At 42.8% G+C, this 27,500-nt stretch overlaps 1 protein-coding gene across 1 annotated transcript in view; it reads left to right on the top strand.

Moving 5' to 3' along the window:
• Positions 1 to 27,500, top strand: part of arap1 (ArfGAP with RhoGAP domain, ankyrin repeat and PH domain 1) — a 91,938-nt gene that overhangs the window by 55,262 nt on the left and 9,176 nt on the right. The window contains exons 14-28 of the mRNA XM_084127248.1: positions 10,332 to 10,506; positions 10,775 to 10,909; positions 12,749 to 12,884; positions 13,007 to 13,109; positions 16,063 to 16,258; positions 17,289 to 17,334; positions 17,459 to 17,622; positions 18,847 to 19,056; positions 19,570 to 19,675; positions 19,757 to 19,904; positions 22,485 to 22,571; positions 22,698 to 22,766; positions 23,337 to 23,454; positions 23,545 to 23,658; positions 26,243 to 26,388. Coding sequence (XP_083983374.1) covers positions 10,332 to 10,506; positions 10,775 to 10,909; positions 12,749 to 12,884; positions 13,007 to 13,109; positions 16,063 to 16,258; positions 17,289 to 17,334; positions 17,459 to 17,622; positions 18,847 to 19,056; positions 19,570 to 19,675; positions 19,757 to 19,904; positions 22,485 to 22,571; positions 22,698 to 22,766; positions 23,337 to 23,454; positions 23,545 to 23,658; positions 26,243 to 26,388 — 1,953 coding nt within the window. The remainder of the gene's footprint in view (positions 1 to 10,331; positions 10,507 to 10,774; positions 10,910 to 12,748; positions 12,885 to 13,006; positions 13,110 to 16,062; positions 16,259 to 17,288; positions 17,335 to 17,458; positions 17,623 to 18,846; positions 19,057 to 19,569; positions 19,676 to 19,756; positions 19,905 to 22,484; positions 22,572 to 22,697; positions 22,767 to 23,336; positions 23,455 to 23,544; positions 23,659 to 26,242; positions 26,389 to 27,500) is intronic.

Genomic DNA, 27,500 nt, shown 5'->3' with positions numbered 1-27,500 from the left:
GCCGTTCCTGAAGGAGTGTGTTTGTGTTCAGACGAGTCTGATGATGTTTCTGTGCACTGGATTATTACAGAGTGATTACTGTCTGTCTGCTTGTGTTTTTAGGATTATTTTCTGTCTGCTTCATCATTCCTACACACACACACACTCACTCACTCACTCACTCACTCACTCTCACACACACACACACACACACACACACACACACACACACACACACACACACACACACACACACACTCACTCACTCACTCACTCACTCACTCTCACTCACTCTCACACACACACACACACACACACACACACACACACACACACACACACTCATTGTCTGGATTGGGTAGTTCGGGTGTGGTTTTATAGCACTTTTAACAGACGTACAGACAGTTACGCTGATTTGAAAAGCTGAAACACACTCCAGATCTCTGTGTGTGTGTTGATATGAGGTGGGTGGTCTGCAGCAGAGCAGGGGAATTCAGAAGAGACACAGGAATATTTTTCACACACACAGGAAACAGAGACAGATTCATGAGGCATGTTGGTTGATTTCATTAATTCACGTTTACATTTTAGCGTCTTACAGTTTATTCCAGCTCTACATTCAGTATGTGGGACTCAAACCTATGTTTAGTGTGTGGGACTCAAACCTATGTTTAGTGTGTGGGACTCAAACCTATGTTTAGTGTGTGGGACTCAAACCTATGTTTAGTGTGTGGGACTCAAACCTATGTTTAGTGTGTGGGACTCAAACCCGTGTGTGGGACTCAAACCCGTGTGTGTGTGGGACTCAAACCTATGTTTAGTGTGTGAGACTCAAACCCGTGTTTAGTGTGTGGGACTCAAACCTATGTTTAGTGTGTGGGACTCAAACCCGTGTGTGGGACTCAAACCTATGTTTAGTGTGTGGGACTCAAACCTATGTTTAGTGTGTGGGACTCAAACCCGTGTGTGTGAGACTCAAACCCGTGTTTAGTGTGTGGGACTCAAACCCGTGTGTGTGTGTGGGACTCAAACCCATGTTTAGTGTGTGGGACTCAAACCCGTGTGTGGGACTCAAACCCGTGTTTAGTGTGTGGGACTCAAACCCGTGTGTGTGTGTGGGACTCAAACCCATGTTTAGTGTGTGGGACTCAAACCCGTGTGTGGGACTCAAACCTATGTTTAGTGTGTGGGACTCAAACCCGTGTGTGGGACTCAAACCTATGTTTAGTGTGTGAGACTCAAACCCGTGTTTAGTGTGTGTGGGACTCAAACCTATGTTTAGTGTGTGGGACTCAAACCCGTGTTTAGTGTGTGGGACTCAAACCCGTGTTTAGTGTGTCGGACTCAAACCCGTGTTTAGTGTGTGAGACTCAAACCCGTGTTTAGTGTGTGGGACTCAAACCCGTGTTTAGTGTGTGAGACTCAAACCCGTGTTTAGTGTGTGAGACTCAAACCCGTGTTTAGTGTGTGGGACTCAAACCCGTGTTTAGTGTGTGGGACTCAAACCCGTGTTTAGTGTGTGGGACTCAAACCCGTGTTTAGTGTGTCGGACTCAAACCCGTGTTTAGTGTGTGAGACTCAAACCCGTGTTTAGTGTGTGAGACTCAAACCCGTGTTTAGTGTGTGGGACTCAAACCCGTGTTTAGTGTGTGGGACTCAAACCCGTGTTTAGTGTGTGAGACTCAAACCCGTGTTTAGTGTGTGGGACTCAAACCCGTGTTTAGTGTGTCGGACTCAAACCCGTGTTTAGTGTGTGAGACTCAAACCCGTGTTTAGTGTGTGGGACTCAAACCCGTGTTTAGTGTGTGAGACTCAAACCCGTGTTTAGTGTGTGGGACTCAAACCCGTGTTTAGTGTGTGGGACTCAAACCCGTGTTTAGTGTGTGGGACTCAAACCCGTGTTTAGTGTGTGGGACTCAAACCCGTGTTTAGTGTGTGAGACTCAAACCCGTGTTTAGTGTGTGTGGGACTCAAACCCGTGTTTAGTGTGTGGGACTCAAACCCGTGTTTAGTGTGTGAGACTCAAACCCGTGTTTAGTGTGTGGGACTCAAACCCGTGTTTAGTGTGTGAGACTCAAACCCGTGTTTAGTGTGTGGGACTCAAACCCGTGTTTAGTGTGTGGGACTCAAACCCGTGTTTAGTGTGTCGGACTCAAACCCGTGTTTAGTGTGTGGGACTCAAACCCGTGTTTAGTGTGTGGGACTCAAACCCGTGTTTAGTGTGTGGGACTCAAACCCGTGTTTAGTGTGTGGGACTCAAACCCGTGTTTAGTGTGTGAGACTCAAACCCGTGTTTAGTGTGTGTGGGACTCAAACCCGTGTTTAGTGTGTGAGACTCAAACCCGTGTTTAGTGTGTGGGACTCAAACCCATGTTTAGTGTGTCGGACTCAAACCCGTCTTTAGTGTGTGTGGGACTCAAACCCGTGTGTGTGTGTGGGACTCAAACCCATGGTTAGTGTGAGAGACTCAAACCTGTGTTTAGTGTGTGTGGGACTCAAACCCGTGTTTAGTGTGAGAGACTCAAACCTGTGTTTAGTGTGTGTGGGACTCAAACCCGTGTGTGTGTGTGGGACTCAAACCCGTGTTTAGTGTGTTGGACTCAAACCCGTGTGTGTGGGACTCAAACCCATGTTTAGTGTGTGGGACTCAAACCGTGTTTAGTGTGTGGGACTCAAACCTGTGTGTGTGTGGGACTCAAACCCGTGTTTAGTGTGTCGGACTCAAACCCGTCTTTAGTGTGTGGGACTCAAACCCATGTGTGTGTGTGGGACTCAAACCCATGTTTAGTGTGAGAGACTCAAACCCGTGTTTAGTGTGTGTGGGACTCAAACCCGTGTGTGTGTGTGGGACTCAAACCCGTGTTTAGTGTGTTGGACTCAAACCCGTGTGTGTGTGTGGGACTCAAACCCATGTTTAGTGTGTGGGACTCAAACCGTGTTTAGTGTGTGGGACTCAAACCTGTGTGTGTGTGGGACTCAAACCCGTGTTTAGTGTGTTGGACTCAAACCCGTGTGTGTGGGACTCAAACCCATGTTTAGTGTGTGGGACTCAAACCCGTGTTTAGTGTGTGGGACTGAAACCCGTGTGTGTGTGGGACTCAAACCCGTGTTTAGTGTGTGGGACTCAAACCGTGTTTAGTGTGTGGGACTCAAACCTGTGTCTGTGTGGGACTCAAACCCGTGTTTAGTGTGTGGGACTCAAACCTGTGTGTGTGGGACTCAAACCCATGTTTAGTGTGTGGGACTCAAACCCGTGTTTAGTGTGTTGGACTCAAACCCGTGTTTAGTGTGTGGGACTCAAACCTGTGTGTGTGGGACTCAAACCCATGTTTAGTGTGTGGGACTCAAACCCGTGTTTAGTGTGTGGGACTCAAACCTGTGTGTGTGGGACTCAAACCCATGTTTAGTGTGTGGGACTCAAACCCGTGTTTAGTGTGTGGGACTCAAACCCGTGTTTAGTGTGTTGGACTCAAACCCGTGTGTGTGTGGGACTGAAACCCGTGTTTAGTGTGTGTGGGACTCAAACCCGTGTTTAGTGTGTGTGGGACTCAAACCCATGTTTAGTGTGTGGGACTCAAACCTGTGTGTGTGGGACTCAAACCCATGTTTAGTGTGTGGGACTCAAACCCGTGTTTAGTGTGTGGGACTCAAACCCGTGTTTAGTGTGTGGGACTCAAACCCGTGTTTAGTGTGTGGGACTCAAACCCGTGTTTAGTGTGTGTGGGACTCAAACCCGTGTTTAGTGTGTGTGGGACTCAAACCCATGTTTAGTGTGTGGGACTCAAACCCGTGTGTGTGTGTGGGACTCAAACCCATGTTTAGTGTGTCGGACTCAAACCCGTCTTTAGTGTGTGGAACTCAAACCCGTGTTGAGTGTGTGGGACTCAAACCCATGTTTAGTGTGTGGGACTCAAACCCGTGTTTAGTGTGTCGGACTCAAACCCGTCTTTAGTGTGTGGAACTCAAACCCATGTTTAGTGTGTGGGACTCAAACCCGTGTTTAGTGTGTGGGACTCAAACCCGTGTTTAGTGTGTCGGACTCAAACCCGTCTTTAGTGTGTGGGACTCAAACCCGTGTTTAGTGTGTGTGGGACTCAAACCCGTGTTTAGTGTGTGTGGGACTCAAACCCATGTTTAGTGTGTGTGGGACTCAAACCCGTGTTTAGTGTGTGTGGGACTCAAACCCGTGTGTGTGTGTGGGACTCAAACCCGTGTTTAGTGTGTTGGACTCAAACCCATGTTTAGTGTGTGGGACTCAAACCGTGTTTAGTGTGTTGGACTCAAACCCATGTTTAGTGTGTGGGACTCAAACCGTGTTTAGTGTGTGGGACTCAAACCCGTGTTTAGTGTGTGGGACTCAAACCCGTGTGTGTGTGTGAGACTCAAACCCGTCTTTAGTGTGTGGGACTCAAACCCGTGTTTAGTGTGTGAGACTCAAACCCGTCTTTAGTGTGTGGGACTCAAACCCGTGTTTAGTGTGTGGGACTCAAACCCATGTTTAGTGTGTTGGACTCAAACCCATGTTTAGTGTGTGGGACTCAAACCTGTGTGTGTGTGGGACTCAAACCCGTGTTTAGTGTGTTGGACTCAAACCCATGTTTAGTGTGTGGGACTCAAACCTGTGTGTGTGTGGGACTCAAACCCGTGTTTAGTGTGTTGGACTCAAACCCGTGTTTAGTGTGTGAGACTCAAACCCGTGTTTAGTGTGTGTGGGACTCAAACCCATGTTTAGTGTGTTGGACTCAAACCCATGTTTAGTGTGTGGGACTCAAACCTGTGTGTGTGTGGGACTCAAACCCGTGTTTAGTGTGTTGGACTCAAACCCGTGTTTAGTGTGTGAGACTCAAACCCGTGTTTAGTGTGTGTGGGACTCAAACCCATGTTTAGTGTGTCGGACTCAAACCCGTCTTTAGTGTGTGGGACTCAAACCCGTGTTGAGTGTGTGGGACTCAAACCCGTGTGTGTGTGTGGGACTCAAACCCATGTTTAGTGTGAGAGACTCAAACCTGTGTTTAGTGTGTGTGGGACTCAAACCCGTGTGTGTGTGTGGGACTCAAACCCGTGTTTAGTGTGTTGGACTCAAACCCATGTTTAGTGTGTGGGACTCAAACCCATGTTTAGTGTGTGGGACTCAAACCCGTGTTTAGTGTGTCGGACTCAAACCCGTCTTTAGTGTGTGGGACTCAAACCCGTGTTTAGTGTGTGTGGGACTCAAACCCGTGTTTAGTGTGTGTGGGACTCAAACCCGTGTGTGTGTGTGGGACTCAAACCCGTGTTTAGTGTGTTGGACTCAAACCCATGTTTAGTGTGTGGGACTCAAACCGTGTTTAGTGTGTGGGACTCAAACCTGTGTGTGTGTGGGACTCAAACCCGTGTTTAGTGTGTTGGACTCAAACCCGTGTTTAGTGTGTGAGACTCAAACCCGTGTTTAGTGTGTGTGGGACTCAAACCCATGTTTAGTGTGTCGGACTCAAACCCGTCTTTAGTGTGTGGGACTCAAACCCGTGTTGAGTGTGTGGGACTCAAACCCGTGTGTGTGTGTGGGACTCAAACCCATGTTTAGTGTGAGAGACTCAAACCTGTGTTTAGTGTGTGTGGGACTCAAACCCGTGTGTGTGTGTGGGACTCAAACCCGTGTTTAGTGTGTTGGACTCAAACCCATGTTTAGTGTGTGGGACTCAAACCGTGTTTAGTGTGTGGGACTCAAACCTGTGTGTGTGTGGGACTCAAACCCGTGTTTAGTGTGTGGGACTCAAACCCATGTTTAGTGTGTGGGACTCAAACCGTGTTTAGTGTGTGGGACTCAAACCTGTGTGTGTGTGTGGGACTCAAACCCATGTTTAGTGTGTGGGACTCAAACCGTGTTTAGTGTGTCGGACTCAAACCCGTCTTTAGTGTGTGGGACTCAAACCCGTGTGTGTGTGTGGGACTCAAACCCATGTTTAGTGTGAGAGACTCAAACCCGTGTTTAGTGTGTGTGGGACTCAAACCCGTGTTTAGTGTGTGTGGGACTCAAACCCGTGTTTAGTGTGTGTGGGACTCAAACCCGTGTTAATGTGTGTGGGACTCAAACCCGTGTTAATGTGTGTGGGACTCAAACCCATGTTTAGTGTGTGGGACTCAAACCCATGTTTAGTGTGTGGGACTCAAACCCATGTTTAGTGTGTGGGACTCAAACCGTGTTTAGTGTGTGAGACTCAAACCTGTGTGTGTGTGGGACTCAAACCCGTGTTTAGTGTGTTGGACTCAAACCCGTGTGTGTGGGACTCAAACCCATGTTTAGTGTGTGGGACTCAAACCCGTGTTTAGTGTGTGGGACTGAAACCCGTGTTTTGTGTGTGGGACTCAAACCTGTGTGTGTGGGACTCAAACCCATGTTTAGTGTGTTGGACTCAAACCCGTGTGTGTGGGACTCAAACCCGTGTTTAGTGTGTGTGGGACTCAAACCCGTCTTTAGTGTGTGGGACTCAAACCCGTGTTTAGTGTGTGGGACTCAAACCCATGTTTAGTGTGTGGGACTCAAACCCGTGTTTAGTGTGTTGGACTCAAACCCGTGTTTAGTGTGTGGGACTCAAACCCGTGTTTAGTGTGTGGGACTGAAACCCGTGTTTAGTGTGTGGGACTCAAACCTGTGTTTAGTGTGTGGGACTCAAACCCATGTTTAGTGTGTGGGACTCAAACCCGTGTTTAGTGTGTGGGACTGAAACCCGTGTTTAGTGTGTGGGACTCAAACCTGTGTGTGTGGGACTCAAACCCGTGTTTAGTGTGTTGGACTCAAACCCGTGTGTGTGGGACTCAAACCCGTGTTTAGTGTGTGTGGGACTCAAACCCGTCTTTAGTGTGTGGGACTCAAACCCGTGTTTAGTGTGTGGGACTCAAACCCATGTTTAGTGTGTGGGACTCAAACCCGTGTTTAGTGTGTTGGACTCAAACCCGTGTTTAGTGTGTTGGACTCAAACCCGTGTGTGTGGGACTCAAACCCATGTTTAGTGTGTGGGACTCAAACCCATGTTTAGTGTGTGGGACTCAAACCCGTGTTTAGTGTGTGTGGGACTCAAACCCGTGTTTAGTGTGTTGGACTCAAACCCGTGTGTGTGGGACTCAAACCCATGTTTAGTGTGTGGGACTGAAACCCGTGTGTGTGTGGGACTCAAACCCGTGTTTAGTGTGTGGGACTCAAACCGGTGTGTGTGGGACTCAAACCCATGTTTAGTGTGTGGGACTGAAACCCGTGTGTGTGTGGGACTCAAACCCATGTTTAGTGTGTGAGACTCAAACCCGTGTTTAGTGTGTGGGACTCAAACCCATGTTTAGTGTGTGGGACTCAAACCCGTGTGTGTGTGGGACTCAAACCCGTGTTTAGTGTGTGGGACTCAAACCTGTGTGTGTGTGGGACTCAAACCCATGTTTAGTGTGTCGGACTCAAACTCATGTTTAGTGTGTGGGACTCAAACCCGTGTGTGTGTGTGGGACTCAAACCCATGTTTAGTGTGTGAGACTCAAACCCGTGTGTGTGTGGGACTCAAACCCATGTTTAGTGTGTGGGACTCAAACCCGTGTTTAGTGTGTGGGACTCAAACCCATGTTTAGTGTGTGGGACTCAAACCCGTGTGTGTGTGTGGGACTCAAACCCATGTTTAGTGTGTGGGACTCAAACCAGTGTGTGTGTGTGGGACTCAAACCGGTGTGTGTGGGACTCAAACCCATGTTTAGTGTGTGGGACTGAAACCCGTGTGTGTGTGGGACTCAAACCTGTGTGTGTGTGTGAGACTCAAACCCGTGTGTGTGTGGGACTCAAACCCATGTTTAGTGTGTGAGACTCAAACCCATGTTTAGTGTGTGGGACTCAAACCCATGTTTAGTGTGTGGGACTCAAACCCGTGTGTGTGTGGGACTCAAACCCGTGTTTAGTGTGTGGGACTCAAACCTGTGTGTGTGTGGGACTCAAACCCATGTTTAGTGTGTCGGACTCAAACTCATGTTTGACTCATGTGGGACTCGAACCCGTGTGTGTGTGTGAGACTCAAACCCGTGTGTGTGTGTGGGACTCAAACCCGTGTGTGTGTGTGAGACTCAAACCCGTGTGTGTGTGTGGGACTCAAACCCGTGTTTAGTGTGTGGGACTCAAACCCATGTTTAGTGTGTGAGACTCAAACCCGTTTTTAGTGTGTGGGACTCAAACCCGTGTGTGTGTGTGGGACTCAAACCCGTGTGTGTGTGTGGGACTCAAACCCGTGTTTAGTGTGTGTGGGACTCAAACCCGTGTTTAGTGTGTGGGACTCAAACCCGTGTTTAGTGTGTGGGACTCAAACCCGTGTTTAGTGTGTGGGACTCAAACCCGTGTTTAGTGTGTGGGACTCAAACCCGTGTTTAGTGTGTGAGACTCAAACCCGTGTTTAGTGTGTGTGGGACTCAAACCCGTGTTTAGTGTGTGAGACTCAAACCCGTGTTTAGTGTGTGGGACTCAAACCCGTGTTTAGTGTGTGGGACTCAAACCCGTGTTTAGTGTGTGGGACTCAAACCCATGTTTAGTGTGTGGGACTCAAACTCGTGTGTGTGTGTGAGACTCAAACCCGTGTGTGTGTGGGACTCAAACCCATGTTTAGTGTGTGGGACTCAAACCCGTGTGTGTGTGGGACTCAAACCTGTGTGTGTGTGGGACTCAAACCCGTGTGTGTGTGTGAGACTCAAACCCATGTTTAGTGTGTGGGACTCAAACCCGTGTGTGTGTGGGACTCAAACCCGTGTGTGTGTGGGACTCAAACCCATGTTTATTGTGTGGGACTCAAACCCGTGTGTGTGTGTGAGACTCAAACCCGTGTGTGTGTGGGACTCAAACCCATGTTTAGTGTGTGAGACTCAAACCCGTGTTTAGTGTGTGGGACTCAAACCCGTGTGTGTGTGGGACTCAAACCCATGTTTAGTGTGTGGGACTCAAACCCGTGTGTGTGTGTGGGACTCAAACCCATGTTTAGTGTGTGAGACTCAAACCCGTGTTTAGTGTGTGAGACTCAAACCCGTGTTTAGTGTGTGGGACTCAAACCCGTGTGTGTGGTGTTGCGAGCATCAGGATCTGCAGTAGCTACTAATCAGTCACTCTGGATTATTCAGTTCCTCCTGGTCATGTTTCTGCCAGTTCACAGTGAAACAGCACAAACTCTTGAGATATTTGAGCACATTTACTGTTATCACTGAAGGAATAATAGAATCTTTCCTGCTTCCTCCTTTAGTTAGTTATAAAGAACCTGGAATATTCCTGGAGTTTATCATCTGTGTTTGTGTTTCAAGGACTTTAGTTTGATTAATGTCTGTGTGGTTTATATTGTGAGTTTGGGTAGTTGAGCAAGAGACTCATACATTGTGTTTAAATTAGCTGTGGTTTATGCGAATTACTGTTTGGTTTCATTTACTCTGTGTCCATCTGAGTGTGTGTGTGTCTGTGTGTGAGTGTTTCTGTGTGTGAATGTGAGTGTTTGTGTTTATCTCTCTCTCTCTCTGTGTGTGTGTGTGTGTGTGTGTGTGTGTGTGTGTGTGTGTGTGTGTGTGTGTGTGTGTGTCCTGCTGTGATTGTGGAGGCTGATTTTCAGCTGTCCAAACATCCTCTTATTTACACAATCACAGAGGAATCACTCTCTTTTTTTAAAAAGTACTTTTATTTTTTATATTATTTATATATTATTTATTTATATTTAAAATGTATTATTATATTATCTATATATCTATGTATAGATAGATAGATCATATATATTATTATATTCAGAATGTATATATTAAAAGTTGTAATAATTAAAATAAGAAACTATAAATAAATATAATAAATAAAATGAAAAGAAAATATATAAAATAATATAAATTCAAAATAAGTCATATAAAAAAATCTGTAGTTTAGTTTTATTTAATTTATATAAAATAAACAGATTTTGTTAAGTACTTATTTTGTTATTTATTTATTGTTTTAAAATATTGTGTTTTTTTATTAAATAACATTAAATAATATTAATGTTGTTTGTGTAACAAATTCTCCATTATCTCCCACGACAGTTTCAGTGTTCTTTACTGTATCCACTCGTCTGATCCTGGTAGTTTTTTGCAGTAAAACATTCTGGATATTTTAGTCTAATGTGCTGAAGTGCAGCATGTAGTGTTCACACTCATAATCATTATGTGACTCTGACACACACACACACACACACGTCCGTGATGATCATGTCATGTCACTGATCGGTTCTGTTTGTAGTTCACACTCATAGATCCCGTCTTCACGTTCTCAGAAACCTCTGACTTCATTGTGACTCTGACAAACACACACACACACACACACGTCCTCACTGGTGTTCTCTCTCTCCCCGCAGGCGCTGTGCATCAATGTTCAGTCCAGTGATGTGTGTGAGACACTGGCTCTGGTGTTCTGCGGTGCTGATGTGAACTGTGACACCGGTGACCCTGAGCTGACCTCTCCGATCGCCCTCGCACAACACCACGCACAGACCCTGCAGGTGGAGTTCCTGAGCCAGAACCGAAACACAGGTGCGCCACACACTACTGTACACACACCTGTGCTGAACGCTCTCTTTTACCTTACACTGCTGAAGAGAAAGGAGCTGATGGAAATACTAATATACACGGAAACACAAAACACCATTTTACTGTAAAATGACATGAATGTTCCATTTGGATCTATTAGTTTTTCACCATATAGAGTAAAATAACTCTCCGTTAGCCTTTTTTTTTTACTGTTAAAGTTGCATTAGTTACTGTGACGGCAGCTGATGTCATTTGCTCTTTTGAACGCCAGAACTCCCGAGGTCAGAGGTCAAGGTCGCCATCGACACGGTGCACTACATGGCCCCGCCCTCCATCACACATAATGGGTTCCTATTTAAGACCGGGTCCATGGCTCGACCAATCACAGAGAAGAAGGGGAAAGAAGGTGAGCCAATCAGTGACCTGCACTGAACGGGTGTCTGTTGATGGATAGAGTGTATGAGTGTGAGTGTGAGACTGTTGATGGACTAGTGTGTGAGAGTGAGAGTATGTGTATGTGAGTGAGTGTGTGTGAGAATGAGTAAGTGTGTGTGAGAGTGAGTGTGAGTGTGTGTGTGTTTGTGAGTGTGAGAGTATGTGTGAGAGTGAGTGTGTGTGAGTGTGTGTGAGTGTGTGTGAGAATGAGTGTTTGAGAATGGGTAAGTGTTTGTGAGAGTGAGTGTGTGAGAGTGAGTGAGTGTGTGAGAGTATGTGTGATAGTGTGAGTGTGAGAGTGAGTGTGTGAGAGTGAGTGTGTGAGAGTGAGTGTGTGAGAGTGAGTGTGTGAGAGTGAGTGTGTGAGAGTGAGTGTGTGAGAGTGAGTGTGTGAAAGTATGTGTGATAGTGTGAGTGTGTGAGAGTGGGTGTGTGAGAGTGAGTGAGTGTGTGAGAGTGAGTGAGTGTGTGAGAGTGAGTGTGTGAAAGTGAGTGTGTGAGAGTGAGTGAGTGATTGATAGTGTGTGTGTGTGTGTGTGTGTGTGTGTGTGTTTTGCGTGTGAGTGTGAGAGAGAGAGTGAGATTATGTGTGTGTGTGAGTGAGAGTGAGTGTGTGTGTGAGAGTGTATGTGAGAATGAGCGTGTGAGAGTGAGCGTGTGAGAGTGAGCGTGTGAGTGAGTGTGTGAGAGTGAGTGAGTGTGTGAGAGTGAGTGTGTGAGAGTGAGTGTGTGAGAGAATGTGTGAGTGGGTGTATGAGAGTGAGTGAGAATATGTGTGATAGTGTAAGAGTGAGTGTGTGAGAGTGAGAGAGTGAGTGTGTGAGAATATGTGTGACAGTGTGAGAGTGTGTGAGAGTGAGTGAGAATATGTGTGAGTGAGAGTGAGTGAGTGTGTGAGAGTGAGTGTGTGAGTGTGTGGGAGTGAGTGTGTGAGAGTGAGTGTGTGAGAGTGAGTGTGTGAGAGTGAGTGTGTGAGAGAGTGTGAGAGTGAGTGTGTGTGAGAGTGTGTGTGAGAGTGTGTGTGAGAGAGTGTGTGATAGTGTAAGAGTGAGTGTGTGAGAGTGAGAGAGTGAGTGTGTGAGAATATGTGTGAGTGAGAGTGAGTGAGTGTGAGAGTGTGAGTGTGTGGGAGTGAGAGTGAGTGTGTGAGAGTGAGTGTGTGAGAGAGTGTGAGAGTGAGTGTGTGTGAGAGTGTGTGTGAGAGTGTGTGTGAGAGAGTGTGTGAGAGTGAGTGAGTGATTGATAGAGTGTGTGTGTGTTTGCGTGTGAGAGAGAGAGTGTGAGATTGTGTGTGTGTGAGAGTGAGTGAGTGTTTGTGTGTGTGTGCGTGTGTGTATGTGAGAGTGTGTGAGAGTATGTGAGTGAGTGAGAGAATGAAAGTATGAGAGAGTGTGAGTATGTGAGTGAGTGTTTGTGTCAGAGTGAGAATGAGTGTGATAGAATGTGAGTGAGTGTGTGTGTGTGTGTGTGTGTGTGTGTGTGTGTGTGTGAGTTTGAGTGTGAGTATGAGTGTGTGTGTGTGTGAGAGAGAGAGTATGTGAGTATGTGACTGAGTGTGTGTGTGTGTGTGTGTGTGTGTGTGAGTGTGTGAGTGTGTGTGTGTGTGTGTGTGTGTGTGTGTGTGAGTTTGAGTGTGAGTATGAGTGTGTGTGTGTGTGAGAGAGAGAGTATGTGAGTATGTGACTGAGTGTGTGTGTGTGTGTGTGTGTGTGTATGTGTGTATGTGTGAGAGTGAGAATGTGAGAGTATGTTAGTGTGTGTGAGAGTGAGTATAATAAAATTGCTCAAATGTTTTGATTGTGTGTGTTAGAGTTCAGCCGGCGCTGGTGTGTTCTGAACGACGGGAACTTCAGCTACTATGAAAGTGACAAAAACGCTACGCCGAACGGAGGACTGAAGATGAAGGAGATTGTGTGCCTGGCCGTCAACCCCCCCGAGACTCATGGGTAATCCTGCACACAGTGTGTGTGTGTGTGTGTGTGTGTGTGTGTGTGTGTGTGTGTGTGTGTGTGTGTGTGTGTGTGTGTGTGTGTGTCTCAGGGACTGACAGTGTTCCTCTCTTCCTCAGGTATGATCACACCTTCGAGCTTTACTCTGACTCCGAGCGCCTGTACCTGTTCGGCACGGATAAACCCGACGCCATGCGTGAGTGGGTCAAATCCATCGCTAAGGTAACGACACACTAGTGTTAACTTCGTTAATGAAATCTATGACGAAAAATATTCATTGACGACCTTTTCTTCCATTACTAAGATGAGACGATAACGAGACGACACCAACGTCATTAACCGATAACTGTGATATATCAACATGCGATATCGTTGACGAAGAAAGACGAGACTAAAATGTAGTTAAAAAATAAAAGCATTATTAGAACCTCTCGCTGGTTTTGTATTACAGACTGTTTTTAACAAGCCGCTACGAGCTTTCATGCTTGCGGTCGCCAGATTTCAAGAATTTAAATCCCCAATCAGAGCTTTTCTGTTAAAAGAACTACCCGATGTTTTACTTAATACTTGCAATCTGGCGACCATGCGTCGCGCTCTGAAAATCTGATCTGAAAACATCAAAAACACAGATGAACGTAAGCTGGAGTTCAGCCATAGATATATACACTAGATGTCGCCTTGGGGTTCTAAGCATGCGTCAAACCCGCCGCCATCTTGGAACAGGGGTCTTGTCATAGGAAGTAGCTAGGTAACGCTGCTATCTCCGCCTGTACTTCGAATTCATGGATGATGCCGGACTTTTGTGCTGCGTATGGATGTTCACACGAACGAAATATAAACCAGACAGCAAGGGATTACATTTACTCTGTGGATGGTAGTAGTCAAGTTGTTGTTTTTTATAAGTTAAGTGTACATTTCTCTGCTTGGAGGAAGAAAATGAACTGTGATTCTCGCACAGAAAATGAACTGTGAATGTGCTGTAGGCCTACTTTTTAGATATTATTTGAAATAACCTTTGTGTTTAAAATGTACAATATGCAGGAGTTGATCCTCAATACCCACTTTTGGCTGTGTTGTGCTGTGTTGTTCCTAACTTTTGATTTTTTTACCGATTGTACTCAAACTTTTTAATGAAAAAAAAAAAAAAAAACAGCGCTTGTAACCTGTAAGTACAGTCCTAATAGTATGCTTGTCCTCTCCCTGTCAATCTTCAAACAGTACATCCATGATTATTATACATAGAATTCCACAAATCTTATGTGTGCGTTTTGCACAAGGATACAGTGGACTCAAGGTCTTGTTTCTTCCTTGCAAACTGGGGATGGAGGTGTGGAAGGACACTGGAATTTGTGAAAATGTCAACTGTTTAAAGCCTTTCTTTAAAGTGAATTTAGTTTTGTATAAATTGTATCTTAATTTTAATCAATTTTTCATCAACCAATTGCCTGGATTTAATAAATAAGAAGCAAATATAACCCTAACAAATAATCATGGAGGCGCCCGCGCGGTCACTTGCATTGCACGTGAACTGGAGCGCATCTCATCCTAACTTAACGAAACTCGGTGTATGCCTCACACAGACATGAGAAATATATCAAATACACAAAGCTTGAAATGTCTTTAAACGAAATAATTCAAAACGAAAAGAAAAAGGCTACTCTCTGATTATGTAATCCATTATGTGCATTTCTCTCTATAGGCGCGTTCACACGGAGATGGCGATCGTCAACTTCATCTTTGGCAGAGTCGACACTGTCAGAAAACACTAGTTTATTAATAACAGTCAATGTACGCGCCACCGGATTTACAAATGCACATCTTGATTGTTGCACGCACACATATTATGTCGAAATAATGAGATATTATGTTGAAATAACATTATTATTAATAATACATCTTTTAGAATATTTGATTGAATGCTGAATGTTGCGCTTGTTCAATTTAATAAAATTAAAAGTTTTTTTAAATTAAAAATTGTGATCATTAAAATAATTGAATATTAAATATATAGTGGCCAAGTTTTATATATATATATATAGCGATAGTTCATTGCAAGTTTACTCAAGTGGAAGAATGTGACTAATAAACTTAGCCTACTAGCACTATGCATTATATTTTGAAAAAGAAGTAGATTATCTTAATATCAAAACCTTACATTTTATCTGGACTCAATGATAAATACATCAACGAACCAAAAAAACTAGAAAATCGCATTCATGACGATTTATGGGGATTTTATTTCCGACCTTTGCCTACACTGACGCTGATGCATTAAAGAGGAGGTTTACCCTGTTCCAAGATGGCGGCTCTATTGACGCATTCGTTCCAATGAACTGCCGTAGCCAGGCGACATCTAGTGTTTATATCTATGGAGTTCAGCGATCTCCATCTGAGAGATTCTGCTTATGTGAAAGTGTCATTCAGCCAGTCTGAGTTCTCGCGCTGGTTTCTGTGACTAAACCTGCGATCAAACCTTCTGTAATAACTCCAAACATGAATCTCCACTATATGAATAAATGCACATACGCAGCTCTGTGTGACAATAAATAGTCTTTTTTTGCTGTTGTTTTAAATAAACGAATGTATTTTGGAATTACAATAAGAAATTTCAACGTTTGAATTTTTGAGAGATATGTGTTGTTTTCATAATGTAGAGCATAGGTTTATTTATGACAAATAGCCTATGATAAAAACTAGATTAGGTAAAATAAACCATTCATATGAGTTCTATGAGACTATATGAGACATTTTCTAGATTTGTACATATACATGAAACTGCAATAATTCTGATGAAATGCAAACATAAATTTCTCAAATGACAACAATTGTTGTGATTTATAATTTTAAGCAAAATAATCGTTAGCCTATTATACATTTAACCATTATTCAGCATTACGAAAATATCACTAATAATTTTCTAATAATTAAAATAATTACTAAAATAGAATAAAATGCCCAGGCTTTTAGTCGACTAAACCTTGACTGAATGAAAACAGGGCAAGGTTGACTAAATATGATAAAAACTAAAAAGTACATTTGACACAGGACTAAGACTACATGTACAAAAATAGCTGACAAAATGAACACTACGTCACACCTCTTCTGATACGGGCCACTGGTTCTGATCGGGGTCTCACTCCCTCTCTCTGTGTTTGTGTGTGTGTGTGTGTTCCAGTCGTTCATTCCCTCGGGAGCAGAGGATCTGCTGCTGAAGGACTTCGAGCGCATTGGACGCCTGCGCTACAAGGACCGGCTGAACCGGGAGATGTCCCGACTGGGCTGGTTCTGTCTGGAGGGATCCGCTCTACACATCCGGCTGGAGGAGAACAACACCAACGAGACCATCAACCTGCAGAAGCTCCAGGAGCTCTGTGAGTCACACTGAGAAACATCACACACACACACACACACACATCAGCAAGGAAATCGGTTAAAGTGAAATCGACCAGTTTCTACTCTGAGTGTAGCTGCTAAAATAATAGAAAAAGTTGTGTATAAACAGATTTATAATTATGTAAGCAAGAATAGTCTCACTTATGATTTTGACACTGATAAACATGACTCCCGAATCCACAAGTATTTACTTGTAGTTAAAGCAGGGCTCGACATTAAGCCTTTTGCTGTGCTTGTCCTTCGGATAAGTAAATCGGTCATTCACTTGTCGGAGTAAAAAAGTTTTTTGTTTTTTTTGTTAACATAATTTATTCTGAAGCAATATTCTCATCAGTGTTCAATCATCTTTGATTTAAATCTGCACATTGTCATATCTGCACCTTTAAAAAGCACCCCCCCCCCCCCCCCCAATCTTATTAAATATATGCTTCATCTTTCATTTTAATTCCTAAATTTGATCAAGAAATTCAATTAGAATAATAAGACACTATAGGGCTATTACCAATCAAATTAAATCACTTACACTGAAAAATTACAACTGTGTTAAATAATGTTATGAGATTGTTTTAAATATTTTTTTCAATATACAAATAAGAAAAGTTGGAAAGAATGATACTTTTAAACACGAAACTAAACCACCAGTAGGTGGCAGCAGGCGACCGTCTTAATGAGCGAGTCATTGAATCATTTATTCAAACGATTTGTTCAAATGACTGATTCATTGAAGAATGAGGCAGTTGTTTATGAATGAGTCATTGAATCTTTCACTCAAACGATTCGTTCGAAATGGCTGATTCGTTCAGGAATGAAACACGGTTGAGTGTTCCTGTGAGATGCGCTATGGTTCTGCTGTGATTTTTGTTTGAAACTATTTTCGTTGCTGAAACAGAACAAAAAAGGTCAATATTGTCCATGATTTTGTATATGTATTTGACTGCATCTATAATATTTATGTCCCTGTAAATAATTTCCTTTAAGTGTTAAGTTTTCTTTCTAAATTGTGTGCAGCGGTCCAGCCGGAGAATGAGGTTCTGGTTCTGGTGGAGCGGGGCAGGTGAGCAGGAGCAGATTTGAATCTTGTGTGTGTGTCTGTGTGTGAGAGTGTGTCTGTGAGTGTGAGTGTGTGTGAGTGAGTGAGTGAGAGAGAGTGTGTCTGACTAACAGGAAGTCTCTCTCAGGACGCTGTACATCGAGGGCGAGAGGAAGCTGGACTTCCAGGGCTGGACGGCAGCAATCCAGAGGAATGCTGGGAGCTCTGGAGACACACTGAGCCAGCAGCAGCTGACGGACTCCGATATCCCCATCATCGTGGAGCGCTGCATTCACTTCATCACGCAATACGGTGCTCAACTCTATTTGGACCTGCTCTATTCAACTCTATTCTGACCTTCTCTATTCAACTCTATTCTGACCTGCTATATTCAACTCTATTCTGACCTACTCTATTCAACTCTATTCTGACCTGCTCTATTCAACCTACTCTATTCAACTCTATTCTGACCTACTCTATTCAACTCTATTCTGACCTGCTATATTCAACTCTATTCTGACCTACTCTGTTCAACTCTATTCTGACCCACTCTATTAAACCTACTCTATTCAACTCTATTCTGACCTGCTCTATTCAACTCTATTCTGACCCACTCTATTAAACCTACTCTATTCAACTCTATTCTGACCTGCTCTATTCAACTCTATTCTGACCTGCTATATTCAACTCTATTCTGACCTACTCTGTTCAACTCTATTCTGACCTGCTCTATTCAACTCTATTCTAACCTACTCTATTCTGACCTACTAAAGTCAGAATAAAGTTGTAATATTTTGAGAATAAAGTCGAAATTACGAGAATACAGTCTACCGTAGAAGTTCTTTAGAAGAAGAAGTGTTTTCGCCTGTAAAGTCTATTCCGGCGCTGTATATATTTTGCAATGTCCTAAAACAAATGGTGAAGCATGTTGGTAGATTAGCACACACACGACCCTATGCAAGTTGAGCTTCACACACACACGTGAGTAATGAATTGAAAACACTCGCTCTGCACCAGTGGACGTGCACCTTTATGAATGCCTGTGTGTGCGGCAATTATGAATGTGAAACAACGGCAAGCACACACACAAAAAGAACTTCTACGGAAGACTGTATTCTCGTAATTTTGACTTTATTCTCTAAATATTACGACTTTATTCTCGTAATTTTAGACTTTTAGAATATTTTTTTTTTTTTACAGATTTTTTTTTTTTACGTTGCGATTCAGGGCTCCCGTACTTCTCAAAACAAGCACGTCTTCATCTGTCCAAAGAATCAACACTCACACACACACACACACACACACACACATACATGCATACAGACACACACACTCACTCACTCACTCACTCACTCACTCACTCACTCACTCACTCACACACACACACATACACAGACACACACATAGACACACACTCACACTATAGACATGAATAAGCAATAGTCAGATATTTTTGCGATACAGAAAAGCACTTATGATACTCTCAATAACAGAAGGATCTTGTTTTGTGTGTGTGTGTGTGTGTGTGCGCTGCAGGTCTGACCTCAGAGGGCATCTACCGTAAGAGTGGTACGAACAGTAAGATCGCCGCCCTGCTGGAGGAGTTGAGACGCGACGCGAGGTGTGTGTGGCTGAAGGAAGGAGAGCATCAGGTGGACGACGTGTCTAACGTCCTCAAGCGCTTCTTCAGGGACATCGAGGAGGGGCTGTTCGGCCCCGAGACACACGCCTGGCTCAGCGCCACAGGTTATTCACAACTATAACACATTATTAAAGGGCAGAATTCATTTAAAATTAATACATAAACTTGTATGAAAATACCATATGAAAAGTAAATGCAGAATTTAAAATTAAACAAACATTTTTCAACATTTTACGTCACTTCCGGTTTGGTGTTTTTCAGATCGACTCCAGAGAAGCCTTAATAGCGTTTTATATGTATATATTTAAAGCAAATCCAGTTCCTACATTATTTTTCTATACATTTAGTCACAAGTAACTTGAGTTACGTAATCAGATTACTTTTTCAACTATTTCGTTGTGTGTGTGTGTGTGTGTGTGTGTGTGTGTGTGTGTGAACATGATGTTTATTGTAGTTCTAGACTAAATGTGAGCATTTGCATTAGTTTTCTAGTTTTATTACTTTTCAAAGTAAGTTTCCCCAACACTGGTTATTAATAATAATAGCTATCATCAGCAGATGATTAATGTGTGTGTGTGTGTGTGTGTGTGTGTGTGTGTGTGTGTGTGTGTGTGCAGGTGTTTCAGATGAGAGCAGTCGCATCTCTCAGTATCGTCTTCTCTTCAGCAATCTTCCCCCAGTGAACCAGGCGACACTACGAGCGCTAGTTAATCATTTTTACTGGTGAGACACACACTTCCTCTTTCTCACACACACTTCCTCGCCGCTCTGCTTTCAGTCTCTAATATGTGTGTGTGTGTGCAGCGTCCAGCGGTTTGCGGATCTCAATCAGATGAATCTGCATAATCTGGCGATCGTGTTAGGGCCGACGCTGTTCCAGGTGGACGGGCAGGACTACAGCGCCGGACGGGTCATCGAGGACCTCATCCAACACTACGTCACTATATTCCACGTAAATATGAAATGAAATATACTTTATTGTCCCTGATAGGGAAATGTGTATGTTTACACAACATTCATGCTGTTCCAGATCATTAGATTCTGTGTAGAGTTGATGAGATACAGTCATCAATTCAGTTCAAGTTTATTTGTATAGCGCTTTTCACAACACACATCATTTCAAAGCAGCTTTACAGAAAATGCACGAGTCCACATTACAGATTACAGTGATCTGTTATCAGAGGAAACCGTCTAAGCTATGTATTTCAGAAATGTACATACACAAAATCAATACAATGTATTAATTTAAACAATGTAATAATTGAATGCAGAATCAATGAGCAGTATTCAGTAATGAATACTTGTTTGTTAACAAATGACAAATGATCATCAGCGCCATCTATTGGTGAGACTAGAGTATAGGGCTGCACAATTATGACAAAAATCATAATTGTCGATTATTGCCTTGAAATTGTAATTGCGATTATTATTTAAGATGATCACTATTTACATTGAATGATGTTTTGATTAGCTTTATACCAGTGGTTCTCAACCCACATTTCTCCATAGTCATCAAGGAATGATAGAATAATCTATTTTTGTGTATATACTTTTATATTATATATATATATATACACAGTGAGGAAAAGTATTTAAGTATTTAAGTTCAAATAAGTATTTGAACACCCTGCTATTTTGCAAGTTCTCCCACTTAGGAATCATGGAGGGGTCTGAAATTGTCAAATCAAATTGAAATTGTCAAATTGTCAAGAAATCACAATGTATGATTTTTTAACTATTTATTTGTATGATACAGCTGCAAATAAGTATTTGAACACCTGAGAAAATCAATGTTAATATTTGGTACAGTAGCCTTTGTTTGCAATTACAGAGGTCAAACGTTTCCTGTAGTTTTTCACCAGGTTTGCACACACTGCAGGAGGGATTTTGGCCCACTCCTCCACACAGATCTTCTCTAGATCAGTCAGGTTTCTGGGCTGTCGCTGAGAAACACGGAGTTTGAGCTCCCTCCAAAGATTCTCTATTGGGTTTAGGTCTGGAGACTGGCTAGGCCACGCCAGAACCTTGATATGCTTCTTACAGAGCCACTCCTTGGTTATCCTGGCTGTGTGCTTCGGGTCATTGTCATGTTGGAAGACCCAGCCTCGACCCATCTTCAATGCTCTAACTGAGGGAAGGAGGTTGTTCCCCAAAATCTCGCAATACATGGCCCCGGTCATCCTCTCCTTAATACAGTGCAGTCGCCCTGTCCCATGTGCAGAAAAACACCCCCAAAGCATGATGCTACCACCCCCATGCTTCACAGTAGGGATGGTGTTCTTGGGATGGTACTCATCATTCTTCTTCCTCCAAACACGTTTAGTGGAATTATGACCAAAAAGTTCTATTTTGGTCTCATCTGACCACATGACTTTCTCCCATGACTCCTCTGGATCATCCAAATGGTCATTGGCAAACTTAAGACGGGCCTTGACATGTGCTGGTTTAAGCAGGGGAACCTTCCGTGCCATGCATGATTTCAAACCATGACGTCTTAGTGTATTACCAACAGTAACCTTGGAAACGGTGGTCCCAGCTCTTTTCAGGTCATTGACCAGCTCCTCCCGTGCAGTTCTGGGCTGATTTCTCACCTTTCTTAGGATCATTGAGACCCCACGAGGTGAGATCTTGCATGGAGCCCCAGTCCGAGGGAGATTGACAGTCATGTTTAGCTTCTTCCATTTTCTAATGATTGCTCCAACAGTGGACCTTTTTTCACCAAGCTGCTTGGCAATTTCCCCGTAGCCCTTTCCAGCCTTGTGGAGGTGTACAATTTTGTCTCTAGTGTCTTTGGACAGCTCTTTGGTCTTGGCCATGTTAGTAGGCAAGGCAAGGCAAGTTTATTTATATAGCACATTTCATACACAGTGGCAATTCAAAGTGCTTTACATAGAAGAAATTAAAATAATAAAAAGAAATAAGAATAATTAAAACAGTTTAGAAAAATAAAAAATAAAATACAGTACAGTACAAACAGTCGGACGAACATTGGCACAGTGCTCATTCAGTAAATGCATAGTTAAACAGATGTGTTTTTAGTCTGGATTTGAAAGTGACTATTGTAGGAGCACGTCTGATCTCCTCTGGAAGCTGGTTCCAGCTGCGGCTGGCATAATAGCTAAAAGCGGACTCGCCATGCTTAGAGTGAATATAATATATAAAATAAAATATATTTATATATACACCTTTATTATAATAGGCCTATAGTGTTTATATATACTATAGGCCTATTATAATAAATTTGTTTACACAAAAATTGTTGACACACAGAAGTCCTCTTCCCCTTTACTTAACATACACATCAATTGTAAGAATATGACTAATGCTGATAAATAAACAGTAGGCCTATGAGGTTAAGTTATTAAATATCAGTCCCAAACTACATACAAAATAACCACATTTATTTAATTTTTAATGTAAATCCTTTTTTCTTAACTCATCCTGGCGACCCATTCTTCAAGTCTCGCGACCCAGGGTTTGAAAACTTGTGGACTAGAGTATGACCTGCAGTGTGTGTGTGTGTGTGTTGCAGGTGAACGAGCAGCAGCTGAAAAAGCAGTTAGATGAGATCACATACATCATAAAGCTCAGAGACAATCTCACGCCTAAAGCTGGAACGGTGAGAGTCACGATTAGTCCCTACGACCCAGAATGACGGAATTTGATGCTTATTTGTGGCATGTTTTTATGTAACTTTCGTTGTGTGTGTGTGTGCGTGTGTGCGTGTGTGTGTGTGTGTGTGCAGGGGAGTGGTGATTTTATCTGCACGGTATACCTGGAGGAGAAGAAGGGAACAGGCGAACAGCATGTAAAGGTGTGCTTGACCTTTGAACTTTGACCTGCCTTTAGGATCTTTCAATCGTAAAAGATCGAGAACAGCATCACACTTAGATATGAATAAAGTCAGTGAGAATATAAAAAAAGTTTTTTTATTTTATTTTATTAAAGCAGAACACAGAACAAAACAGAGTTAGACGATCATCAATACAAAATACATAAAACAGACAGTAAGATGAACGTGTAGATTATGTGAAGTGTATCAAATTGTGTTGATTATGTGTATATCTCTATTATCAGTTTCCTAATATATATGTAGAACAATGCTCATTTTATATATATATATATATATATATATATATATATATATATATATATATATATATATACATATCAATAGTAATAATCAAAGATGTAATAAGAAAGAAGAAAGGCGAGAGAAATAAAAAACAAAACAAAAAAATAAATTCTCAGAGGTGGTGAGGTCGAGTCGAGATGAGGAAAAAAAAACATTAAAAAAAAACTTTTAGTAGAAGAGACGAGTCCTGCTTTTCGTTCACGAGACCATTAGAGTGGTTTCTGACGTGTGACCTCTGACTCCGGGCAGATTCCCGCCGCGATGACATCAGCAGAATTGACCTTTGAGGTCCTGGACCGGCGGAAACTCAGCGTGAAGGAGAAGGACTACTGGTGCTGCTTCGAGGTGAACGAGAAGGAGGAGACGGGTGAGTGACTGATACACTGATGCAGCTCAGAGTGTGTGTGTGTGAGAGAGAGGGGTTTCATGTGTGTGTGTGTGTGTGTGTGTGTCTCAGAGCGCCCGCTGCACTATCAGGAGAGAGTTCTGCCCATCTTACATTCTCTGGGATCCGAAAGTCACTTACTCATCAAGAAGCACTTCTCCATGGAGGCCATGCTGGTGTACCTGGGTAAGAGAGAGAGAGTGTGTGTGAGTGAGTGTGTGTGTGAGTGTGTAAGTGAGTGAGTGAGTGAGTGAGTGAGTGAGTGAGTGTGTCAGTCAGTGAGTGAGTCAGTCAGTGAGTGAGTGAGTCAGTGAGTCAGTGAGTCAGTGAGTGAGTGAGTGTGTCAGTGAGTGAGTGAGTGTGTCAGTGAGTGAGTCAGTGAGTGAGTGAGTGAGTGAGTCAGTGAGTGAGTGAGTGTGTCAGTCAGTGAGTGAGTCAGTCAGTGTGTGAGTGAGTGAGTGAGTCAGTGAGTGAGTCAGTGAGTGATTGAGTCAGTGAGTCAGTGAGTGAGTGAGTGAGTGTGTCAGTGTGTGAGTGAGTGAGTCAGTGAGTGAGTGAGTGAGTCAGTGAGTGAGTGAGTGTGTCAGTGAGTGAGTGAGTGAGTGAGTGAGTGAGTGAGTCAGTGAGTGAGTGAGTGAGTCAGTGAGTGAGTGAGTGTGTCAGTCAGTGAGTGAGTCAGTCAGTGTGTGAGTGAGTGAGTGAGTCAGTGAGTCAGTGAGTGAGTGAGTGAGTGAGTGAGTGTGTCAGTGAGTGAGTCAGTGAGTCAGTGAGTGAGTGAGTGAGTGAGTGAGTGAGTCAGTGAGTGAGTGAGTGAGTGAGTGAGTCAGTGAGTGAGTGAGTGTGTCAGTCAGTGAGTGAGTCAGTCAGTGTGTGAGTGAGTGAGTGAGTCAGTGAGTCAGTGAGTGAGTGAGTGAGTGTGTCAGTGAGTGAGTCAGTGAGTGAGTGAGTCAGTGAGTGAGTGAGTGTGTCAGTCAGTGAGTGAGTCAGTCAGTGTGTGAGTGAGTGAGTGAGTCAGTGAGTGTGTCAGTGAGTGAGTGAGTGAGTCAGTGTGTGAGTGAGTGAGTGAGTGAGTCAGTGAGTGAGTCAGTGAGTCAGTGAGTGAGTGAGTCAGTGAGTGAGTGAGTGAGTCAGTGAGTGATTGAGTCAGTGAGTGATTGAGTCAGTGAGTGAGTGAGTCAGTGAGTGAGTGAGTCAGTGAGTGAGTGAGTGAGTGTGTCAGTGTGTGAGTGAGTGAGTCAGTGAGTGAGTGAGTGAGTGAGTCAGTGAGTGAGTGAGTGTGTCAGTGAGTGAGTGTGTCAGTGAGTGAGTCAGTGAGTCAGTGAGTGAGTGAGTGAGTGAGTGAGTGTGTCAGTGAGTGAGTCAGTGAGTGAGTGAGTGAGTGAGTGTGTCAGTGAGTGAGTCAGTGAGTGAGTGAGTGAGTCAGTGAGTGAGTGAGTGTGTCAGTGAGTGAGTGAGTGAGTGAGTGAGTGAGTGAGTCAGTGAGTGAGTGAGTGAGTGAGTGAGTGAGTGAGTGAGTGTGTCAGTGAGTGAGTGAGTGAGTGAGTGTGTCAGTGAGTGAGTCAGTGAGTGAGTGAGTCAGTGAGTGTGTGAGTAAGTGTGTGAGTGAGTGTTTTGTTTATTATAGTCATTTATTTCCTGATTGAGTATGTGTGTTTGTGTGAGTGTTTTTTTTTTTTTTGGTGTGTTTTTTTGTGAGTGTGTGTGTGTTTACTGAGGTTAGGGCGTTTTCAGACAGTTGTCTTTGATCTGAAACAGGGATTAAAATAGTTACAATGATGCAATTTGTTCTTGAGAAAAATTCCAGAGTTAGTCACATGTGAGTAAACCGTGCTCTCATTGGTCAGACTGTAACAGATCACTGTATCTGTCATTATAATACTGTATCATTCCGAGCAGAAATCAAGGCCAATATTCGTATCATGTTTCTGTTTCAGAGTAAAGCAACTCTGGTTTCCAGAATCAATGTTGTGTTTACCCATCATGCATTAGTTTGGGGAGATTAATCAGAGCAGCTTCACCTGGGAACACTAGTCATAAATTCATGGATTTTACACCTTTCTGACTCCAAGACCAATAATATTCAAAGGCAGTTTTATTCTATAGGGACTTTTTTGTACATTAAATTTCAGGATCGCAGAGGTTTTAAGAGGTGAATGTGCAGATTTCCGTGACTTCCATGTCATTCATGATTTAATTCTCTTGCAGTTTTATATGTTAGAGCTTGGCATAACTCGAGTCAGTCCGGGGACGGTCGCTGAACCTCCTGGCTGAGAGTCAATCAGTTGTGTTAAATAATACGTTTTTAATAAGCTTTAGTTAGAATATATACGTGAATATTTTGTGTTTGTGTTTGTGTTTGTGTGTGTGTGAGTGTGTGTGTGTGTGTGTGTGTGTGTGTGTGTGAGAGTGTTTGTGTGTGTGTAAGTGTTTGTGAGTGTGTGCGTGTGTCTGTACGAGTTTGAGCATGTGTGTTTGAGTGTTTGTAGGTATTTGTGTGTTTGTGTGTTTTCTGTTTATTATAGTCACTATATATCCTGATTGAGTGTGTGTGTGTGTGTGTGTGAGAGAGTGTTTGATCGTGTGTGTTTTGTTTATTATGGTTACTATATTTCATGATTGTGTGTGTGTGTGTGTGTGTGAGAGAGAGAGAGTGTTTGAGTGTGTGTTTTGTTTATTATAGTCACTATATTTCCTGTTTGAGTGTGTGTTGTGTGTTTTGTTTATTATAGCCACTATATGTCCTGATTGAGTGTGTGTGTGTGTCCTGCAGCCAGTAAAGTGGAGGTGTCGAAGCACGGCATGATGAAGTTCAGAGAGGAGAGGAGTCTGCTGGGTTTGGGTTTGAGCACCGGCAGCTTTAATGACCGATACTTCATCCTCACCAGCACCTCTCTCAGACTCTATAAAGAAGTCCGGGTAAGAGTGTGTGTGTGTGTGTCATATCACACATCTGTTTTATTATAAGACAACTTCAAACCTGGACTAATATACTGTGCACCAAAGGCGTGGTCATGATGTATTTGACCGAACACACACCAGCTGATCCTTGAAAACTCTTACATTTATTTGTATCAAATTTAAGTTCATAAAAAAATGAGTTCTGGGCAACAATTAATCACATCAAAAATAAAGGTGTGTTCACATAATATATGTGTGTGTGTACTGTGTATATAATTATTTTGTATATATATAAATACACAAATATGCATGTATATATGTATAAGAATTTTTTTTTATTTATATATAAAGTATTTATATTTATATATAATATAAATTATATATACAATCTATATATTTCTGAAATATACATGCATGTGTGTGTATTTATATACAAAATAATTCTTAACTATTAGCACAAAAGAAAATCTTAACTATCATTTCAAGAGGTCTTACATTTGAGGACAGAAAAACAGGAATCATGATGTGGTTTAATATGATGAATAAACTTCAAAACACTCGGACTGAATGAAATAAATAGTCCATATTCAGAAAACCTACAGCAATATTCTGATATATTCTGCACATATGAACATCATATTCTGAACACGGCTGCTGTATATAGAGCTTAACCCTCTGGTGTTTTTCTTGTGGTTTTTTATTTCAATGAAATTTTGTTTGCGCTGTATTTATAATCCATTTATTCACTTTTTGAGCATAGACCTGAAAATGAAATTTCCAGCTTAAACTGGTAAATCTTGAACGCTCTAGAACGACAGACTGAAGTTTGATCTCTTTTCAGAGACGACATTAGGCAGATTATTGCTGAAGTGAAAAAAGTTTTAAAAAGTGAACTTAAAGTAACAGAATTTTACGTGTATTGTTATGAAAAATGCAGTTGTTTACAGGAGCATTTAACCTGTCGAATCATGTCCATGATTATTTGTGTGTTCACACAGCAAGTGCCAAAACCTTTGCCAAGTTTCATACCTTTCCAATGAAGTAAAACAATTACTTTAAAATGTAAAAAAAAAAACATACACTTTTTCTGTCAAAAATGACCGAAGAGCACCAGAGGGTTTGATGAGCAT

Source organism: Abramis brama (genome assembly GCF_963993115.1).
Source record: "Abramis brama genome assembly, chromosome: 10".
NCBI classification, from domain to species: domain Eukaryota; kingdom Metazoa; phylum Chordata; class Actinopteri; order Cypriniformes; family Leuciscidae; genus Abramis; species Abramis brama.
The sequence above is the reverse complement of the archived record's forward strand: the minus strand, read 5'-3'. Positions and strand labels throughout refer to the sequence as shown.